Source organism: Chanodichthys erythropterus, chromosome 16, assembly GCF_024489055.1.
Source record: "Chanodichthys erythropterus isolate Z2021 chromosome 16, ASM2448905v1, whole genome shotgun sequence".
Lineage (NCBI taxonomy): Eukaryota > Metazoa > Chordata > Actinopteri > Cypriniformes > Xenocyprididae > Chanodichthys > Chanodichthys erythropterus.
This window is the reverse complement of record NC_090236.1, coordinates 44,822,733-44,831,283: the sequence shown is the minus strand read 5'-3', so window position 1 is coordinate 44,831,283 and position 8,551 is coordinate 44,822,733. Positions and strand designations below refer to the sequence as shown.

Genomic DNA, 8,551 nt, shown 5'->3' with positions numbered 1-8,551 from the left:
TAGAAGTGTGTGATAAACATCGGCGCATCTATGACGTAGGAGCTAGCGACGACTTATGATGACGTGTAACGGTCTAGTAGCGGTGTCCATTTCTTAGGGAAATATTTTCAGCCCTACCCCTTGACACTCTGTTTCAAGGGGCAAGGGGAAGGGGTAGGCGTAGGGGTAAGGGGAAGGGGTATAAAATAGAATTGGGATTGGGCCTTAAACTTGTAATACTATGACATCACTTTTTTTTGCAATTTATTTCAATATCGTGATAATACCGTATGACATGATAAAAGCTTCCGCAATTATCGCAACATGAACATTTGATAACGTCACATGCCTATTTCTGGGCATTGAAAAAGGAGTGTTACTGCTGTCTATGGGAACCTTTTTTAATAGTTGAGTTTGAGTCCCTCAGTTGTCCTCAGTGTGAAAACACAGATCTCAAAATCCTACAGTCACTGCTGGAAAGGGTTCAAATATGCAAAGATGCTTGAAAACTGATGAATCTGCAGGACCTGAAGGATTTTTCTGAAGAACAGAGCTCAGTTTAACTGCTCAGGACAAACAAGAGACTCATGAACAACCATCACAAAACATAAAAACAGTTGTGGATCATCAGGTAACCACACACAGTATTGAGAATCAATGGTTCACATACTTATGAATGGGGTTATTTTAATAAATTCAGCTATTGTTTTGTCTTGTGAACTAAATGCAAACATCTTTTATGCAAAATATCTTACTCAGGACAGTACTAAACAAAAAATAACATGCATTTTGTATGATCCCTCTTATTTTATTAAAATTATTCACATTTTCACAGATTCTGCAAGGGGTTCACATACTTTTTCATGCCACTGTAGATCCCACTTAAATATACATGTATACATACCTGTAGGTCAACTATCTCCTTCACAATCCTCAGACAGGCATTTCCCACCTGTGCATATGATTTAATTTTTTTTTTTTTTTTACTACATTTACAATCAAAACATATTGAGTACTTTCACTTTCCAACAAAATCTTTCACCCACCATTGAATCCATTTCCCTGTTTAGACCTAAAGATAACAGGTTCTCCCTGGTCAAACATGTAGGACCATCTTTAATAATAATTTCATGGACAGGCCTGCCCTCATCTAGAACATAGCTGACCTATAAGTAAGACAAAGACAAAAAGAAATGCAAATTAAAAAAAACTTGAAACAAGGGCAATATCAACAAATTCCTTCAATTAATTAAATGACAAATGGACATCTGTCAAATAATCAATGCATTCATGCACCAGCTGTTCCTGGAGGGGATGATCTCCTCCAGCTGCCCACAATGTTCTGCAGGGCCTGAGGTTGCTGATGGCAGTAAGTGATGCACAATGCGGTCCACAATAGTGCGAAGGGACAACATCTAAAAGAAAAATGAAAGTCTTACTAATGCAAATATTAATTAATCTCACTGCATTTGATCTGACAGTAGCATTCACCTATCCCCAACATGAATCTGCTCCCAGTTAATAGGCATTAGTTCTCGTAACTCATAATCATAATGCTCACCGTTTGTTGGTGCTTCATTAGTGGGTGGTTGTGCAGCTGTATTTTCAGTTGACCTTGGCTCAGCTGGAGTGAGTTGAGGTCCTTAAGGTAATTTGAGTACAACAGCACTTGATGTTATTCACCAATTAAATGACAAGAATATGCACTACAGTTAAAGGATTAGTTCACTTTCAAATAAACTTTTCCTGATAACTTAGTGGACTCCTTATAGTGAAGGTCAAAATTACAGTTTCAGTGCAGCTTCAAAGGGTTTTATACGATACCAGATGAGGAATAAGGGTCTTATCTAGCGAAACGATCTGTCATTTTCAAAACTTTTTTACATGTATGCGCTTTATATGGACAAATATTCGCCTTCTAAGTGCTTCTGCCAAAACCGCATTTCTTTATTCTCCAAAAAGTTTACACTGCATGTCCTACGCCTTCGCTATTTTGTTGGAATATTATTTTTTAGCATTATTTTTTTTGGACATATGGCGTAAACTTTTTGGAGAATACAGAAATGTGGTTAAGTTCTTTTCAACTGAAGAAAGAAAGACATGAACATCTTGGATGACATGGGGGTGAGTAAATTATCAGGAAAAGTTCATTTAAAAGTGGACTAATCCTTTAAGTTTTTAAATTTGACAAAAACAATTACATCACATGGGTCAAGCTTAATTACATGACTGACTTTGCATTATCATTAATGTTAAAGGAGTTTACTTGTTGCTGAAGGTGCCTGGGCCACCACAGTTGTGCTTTGTTGTTTTGCTGCATCTGATTGCTGGGCTGGGGACACAACGACAACATGAGCACAGCAATACTGGAACAAAACTATATCTGTGTACTGATGTTATGCAAATTCAACAGAATAATACAGCTTCATTCACCTATAACAGCTTGTCCCAAAGCAGACAAGGTGATGGTGCTTAGAAGTTCCAGCCGGCATCCAGAGTTCAACTGCCTCTCAAGAAGTGCTCTATTTGTGGAGGTGTTATGTCGATGGATAACACTTCTCATAAGAAATGCATGAGTTGATGGAGCCATGTTGTTGAAGAAGTAGTTACTTTTACGCATTTTGGCAAAAAACTGCTCAGCAACTTGGCTATTTAACCACCCTTTCAGCTCAGGGACAAGTTGGATCCTGCGCAGTATGTCCTTTGGATCTGTGGCATTCTTCTCATGGAAGCGGTCATTTAAGACATAGTGCTCAGATGATCCAGTGACCGGATGAGCATTTTCCTCCTCACATTGCACCCTTTCCTGCAGCCATGAGGTTGTTGTGGAGGATTCAGCTGTGGAGGATTCAGCTGTTGTAACACTAGTTTGTGGTGTTGTTGTGGTTTCTCCTGCTGTAGTGGTGGATGTTCCAGCAGGAACTGTAGTAGTCGCCGAGGACACTGCTGTTGTTGTGGGTGTTGTGGAGGATTCAGCTGTTGTAACACTAGTTTGTGGTGCTGTTGTGGTTTATCCTGCTGTAGTTGTGGATGTTTCAGCAGGAACTGTAGTGGTCGCTGAAGACACTGCTGTTGTTGTGGGTGTTGTGGAGGATTCAGCTGTTGTAACACTAGTTTGTGGTGCTGTTGTGGTTTCTCCTGCTGTAGTGGTAGATGTTTCAGCAGGAACTGTAGTAGTCGCTAAGGACAATGCTGTTGTTGTTAGTGTTGTGGAGGATTCAGCTGTTGTAACACTAGTTTGTGGTGTTGTTGTGGTTTCTCCTGCTGAAGTGGTGGATGTTTCAGCAGGAACTGTAGTAGTCACTGAGGACACTGCTGTTGTTGTGGGTGTTGTGGAGGATTCAGCTGTTGTAATACTAGTTTGTGGTGCTGTTGTGGTTTCTCCTGCTGTAGTTGTGGATGTTTCAGCAGGAACTGTAGTAGTTGCTGAGGACAATGCTGTTGTTGTGGGTGTTGTGGAGGATTCAGCTGTTGTAAGACTAGTTTGTGGTGCTGTTGTGGTTTCTCCTGCTGTAGTTGTGGATGTTTCAGCGACACCTGCAATTTTCCATCCCTGGCTGCCTTCACATTGTCTTCTGTGGGTTCAGACAGTCTGCCTTCATAAGGCTGGAAAGGCAGTGAATGAGGAACCCGCAAATTGGTGTGGGTCGCCAAACCTCTTGCAAAGTCATAAATGCAGACATTTGGAAAGTGCTTCCAGGAGAGTAGAAGGTCTGCAAAATCCCTCGGACTTTCAGCACGTAGATTAAATTTGATGCTGTATACAATGCCATGGGGGCAAAGTATTACAGACCATCCACCTGAGATTAAAGATTCAATTGATTGTAAACCATGATATTACGTTGTACATTATACACTTTACAGAGCAACACTAACATACCAGAAGCACCCCATATGCTTTGGAAGACCTTGTCATATGTTTGTCTGCTCTTCATGTTCTCCTTCAGTCTTGTTATGAGATCAAGGCGGGAGCCCTTGGTGTCGATGTTGCAGGCTCTGCACAAGAACAACACTTCGACGCGTTTCACTCCCAATCCAAGGTGCCCAGTTTTCATAGCTTGGACTGACAGTGAAAGGGTTGTTTGCATTGCCTACAAAATGTGATGCATTATTTGTAATCCAAACTGTGTTTACAATGTACAATCTGATAAAATATAGTATTCACCATAACTCACTTTGGAAAAAACCACGACTTATCATGGCAAGATGAAGAGAATTCCAAAAACTCTCAATGTCATGTTCACCGTTGAAGTCCTCAGGGGGTGCTTTGAGGTCACTGACTGTAATGAATCACACCATAAGGGAAAAGCAAGACCTCTGGCCAGAAACACACACACAAAAAAAACAAAAACAAAACAAAAAACACAATGTCACTTACCAGCAAGCTTGAAAACCCCTTTCCTGTGTAAATCCATGACTACCACAGGTGGGTAAAATCCACAGTTGATACAGGAGTAAGTGTACTCCGTGTCAGTCAAAGCCTCAAAGTGGCAATAGGCATGAAATATGTCATTCCTGGATGGAAACTTCTCTCCTCTTAACCCCTCCAATGAATCCACAACTCTTGACACAGACACTTGGTTCTTAAGTATGAAGTAAACACACAAAAATTCTGAGATTAGACAGTGACACATGTTTTTGTTGCTTAAGGATGGAAACATCAAAAAAAAAAAAAAAAAAAAATACATAAAGACCATAGTCAAGTAATCTTAAGGAGAAAAAAAAATAATACTCACAGTAACATTTTCTTTGAGAAACACACAAAGTTCAAGGGTGAGAAAAATGTGGTTATCGAAGTTGTGAAGACCATCTTTCCACTCCTGGTACCTATACACCATGCTGCACTGTGAACATATCCTATGGTATGTTGAAATGTCTGTAAACACCAATCACACTGATGTCAACCCATCACAATACTACAAATACACTGATCATGATTGCTCATTACATTAGTCATGATTCTTGAACTTACTGTCTATCAAGCCCATCATGCTGACAATCCTAGCTTTTTTGGTGACTAGTACAGCCTCTGCAAGTGCAGGATGTCCAGTGCATAACTGGCACATCGTCTCAAGAGGAAAGAACTGCTTTGGGTATTCCATCTTCATTCTTGGTGTTATAACTTCTTTTGGCAGTGCTCCCGGAATTTTTTTCTCTTTGAAAATGTACTGCACACTTCTCTTCACACCAGTGGTGTCCAGGGGACTGCAACCCTCTGAGCTTGGTGTTGTGGGCACCTCTGACTTGAAGAGGTGTCTTTGGGTTTGAAAAAGATGCCACTTTGAGATGTGTATGTGTGGACAAGATGTCCGTGGCTTGGTGCAGTGACAATGCCAGGTGTTCCTTTGCGTGTTATAGGTGACCATTATTCTCCCAAGTCGGCTAAAACTATGAATGTCAGGCTCATGGATTGACAAGCATAATTGTGATGGAGACCCACCAAAGTCCACAGGCACACAAAGAGGAACATGCGCTGCACAAGCAGCCTTTTGCCTCTTCACACATATAGCTGCCTTTTCCTCTCCAAAAAATTTTAATGCCATCATATCCCTCAGGATGTCTTCTCTGAGAAATGTCTCTGCAGCCGTCTCTCTACAGTAGTCTACAGAACGAATGTGAGAGCACAAACTGTAGCTTAATCCACTCCGCTGAGCCAAAAACTGATACTGCACACATTCTTCTAGCTCACATCTAACCTGGTGTATTTTTCCCCATGTTTTTCTCTGGACATGGACTGGCACAGAAAACCCATGTCCAGTTTTTTGCACAGCAAATATGCCATTTGTCTCATCGACAGTAACACTCTGCAGATGACAGGCCTGAGTGATGTCGTGAGACAAATCTGCATGTCTCCTCAAAAGGTGTGTGTTATAATTCTTCTTGAGGAGACTAAGATTGCAATGGGGACACCTGACAGACTTCCCATTAACCTCTGCTGCACCCTGCACTGGTTGCCGTGCATACAAGTGGTCTTGTCCAGGCTCCACTGACGGAGTGGCAGGCTCCAGGTAAAGCTCCAGGTAAGGCTCCACTGACAGGGTGGCACGAGGCTGGTCAGGCTGATCAAGCTCCAGGTAAGGCTCCACTGACAGGGTGGCACGAGGCTGGTCAGGCTGATCAAGCTCCAGGTAAGGCTCCACTGACAGGGTGGCACGAGGCTGGTCAGGCTCCAAGTCAGGCTCCACTGACAGGGTGGCACGAGGCTGGTCAGGCTCCAGGTAAGGCTCCAGGTAAGGCTCCACGTCAGGCTCCACGTCAGGCTCCACGTCAGGCTCCACTGACAGGGTGGCACGAGGCTGGTCAGGCTGGTCAAGCTCCAGGTAAGGCACCACTGACAGGGTGGCACGAGGCTGGTCAGGCTCCAGGTAAGGCACCACTGACAGGGTGGCACGAGGCTGGTCAGGCTCCAGGTAAGGCACCACTGACAGGGTGGCACGAGGCTGGTCAGGCTGGTCAGGCTCCAAGTCAGTCTCCACTGACGGGGTGGCAAGAGGCTGTGAGGTCAGTTGATTGTTACACAAGACCAAATGCCTTTCCATGTCCACTCTTCGTATAACAGTCCTTGAACAGTAGGGGCAGTGGTAATGGCCCACAGTACGGCATGGTAATCGGCACCTGTGTAAAATTTGGCCTGAAACAAAATTCAAACAATAAAATAACAGAACAATGAAATGGGAGGGAAAAAAATACGTGTCAATGTACACATGTAAAAGAGCCATTCCACCAAATGGGTGACATTTCTGAAAATTAACTCTAAAATACATTTTGTTATAAAGCTAAGTGTCCTGAACATTAATCTTACTGAAAATTTAAAATATAATTTAAAACATTATTAAAATCTATTGAGAACACTAAAAAATAGCATGTTATGTGCCCACTATCTAATCCTAAACTTTATCATGAAATGTTTCACACAGTCCTATTACCCTCACACATTGCCCCTCCAAAAAAACAAAAAATTGAACATGCCACACAAGACAACAGCAAGTTGCATCATCTGGATCTTATGCAGGCCATGAGAATGTCAAAAGTAAGTTCTCTCAATTTTCATTTTTGTATGAACACAACGATGGTCAAACACAACGTACTGTTACCTGAACTATTTCTTAGATGTTGTTTGTTTATTTAAAAAAATATTTAATTTAGGTAAGACATTAGAATTTGCTTAGTGTCCTCATGCTATTAGCATGTACGCCACATGACCATATGTCATACATTTGATATTTTTCTGCTTAATTTAATCCTGTCACTCGTATGAAAAAGAACAGGACTGAGAACAGTCCTCCTCTCTCCCTCCCTCCATTCTCCTCTCTCTTCACCTCCTTTGCTGTGAAGTAGTACCAGCACACAGCACATCCATTCAACACAGAAACCTCACTCACACACGGCCATGTAAACACTCATTCTCACACACATATGTACACTCATTCCTGTTACAAAGTGTCCATTCCTGTAATTAAATTTATTTATTTTTCTAAAAAAAATTAAGTTAAACCACTGTTTTTATCAGTTTTGTTTGGTCCATTTATACTTTTTATTAAAATACACCTTGCCTTAATATAAAATGATTTTTTTTTTTTTTTTTGTCACAAATATGAATTATCTGAACATATTTAAAATGCCACATGAGTTTTGGGAACATAACTGAGATAACATGCATCCATATTCTGCTTTGAAATCTTTTAAAAAATTTAAAAGAATTAAGTTTCCTGAGACTGACCAGAATAGTTAAATATGTGCAGTATTAGATTCAGTGTTTAAAAAAAAAGATAAAAAATAAATGTATAGACTTAAGTCTAATTTAAAATAGTTACAGCAATCAAATGTCACCCAATCAGTGGAATGGCCCAAAAAGACTTTGACTTTTGGCAACATACCTTTAAAATATAAAGAGTGCTGCATCTTCCGTGCTAATCCTAGATCTTAGCCCTGGATGTAAGTGAGAAATTAAATGTTAAAACAATCTCCTCATATGACTTTTTAAACGTAATACAACGAACGCTAGACGCATTCACATACAAAACAATAGTGTATTTTTCATTATTCACGACAACATAGGTTATCCTAGCCGTCATGCAACATCAGCTAACATTGGCGAGGCATCAATATCGCTCGTAAGAAATATATAACTCATCGTGTTTATTCATCCTTTTGTGCATAAATTCACGCAAACCCTTTTTGCATGTATTGCACATTACAACAGCGTCAGCCTGCCATTGTAGCGATGCTGTGGTAAAATTACCTGAGAAAAACTCACAGCGACGCCATCTTTGTCCTCCTTTATTAATTCAAGTGGAGGTGACGTATTTCCTGTTCGAGAGCTCCACTCGCTTATTCCCAGCTAACAAAAAAAGGTCCCCAGGACGTCCCCTGAATGGCCTCTGCGAACGTCCCCCGAACGTCCATGTGTAGGGTCCTCTGGCTGTCCCGGGGACGTCCGCAAAGACGTTCTCCGGACGTTCACGGGGAACGTTCACAGGACGTTCAGCGGCCATTCGGGACGTTTAGGGGACTTTCGATTAAGTCCTCTTATTGTTTTTTATTTTACTTCTAGGTTAACAAAAGAACACAA

The 8,551-nt window shown here is 41.2% G+C and overlaps 1 protein-coding gene, 1 long non-coding RNA gene and 1 pseudogene across 2 annotated transcripts; all 3 read right to left on the bottom strand.

The window, feature by feature from the left end:
* Positions 1-808: 808 nt before the first annotated feature.
* On the bottom strand, positions 809-2,790 carry LOC137003857 (uncharacterized). The gene is made up of 6 exons (XM_067364111.1): positions 2,413-2,790; positions 2,246-2,311; positions 1,541-1,621; positions 1,276-1,394; positions 1,026-1,145; positions 809-931 (listed from the first exon to the last, which is right to left on the bottom strand). Exons 1-6 carry the CDS (start codon positions 2,597-2,599, stop codon positions 809-811), a joined length of 696 nt encoding a protein of 231 aa, XP_067220212.1. The 5' UTR covers positions 2,600-2,790.
* Positions 2,791-3,279: 489 nt separating this feature from the next.
* Positions 3,280-5,087, bottom strand: LOC137003855 (HMG domain-containing protein 3-like; annotated as a pseudogene).
* Positions 5,088-6,481: 1,394 nt separating this feature from the next.
* On the bottom strand, positions 6,482-8,277 carry LOC137003380 (uncharacterized). The gene is made up of 3 exons (XR_010891959.1): positions 8,222-8,277; positions 7,857-7,908; positions 6,482-6,610 (listed from the first exon to the last, which is right to left on the bottom strand). It is a non-coding gene; the product is annotated as an uncharacterized lncRNA (long non-coding RNA).
* Between the last annotated feature and the right edge of the window lie 274 nt (positions 8,278-8,551).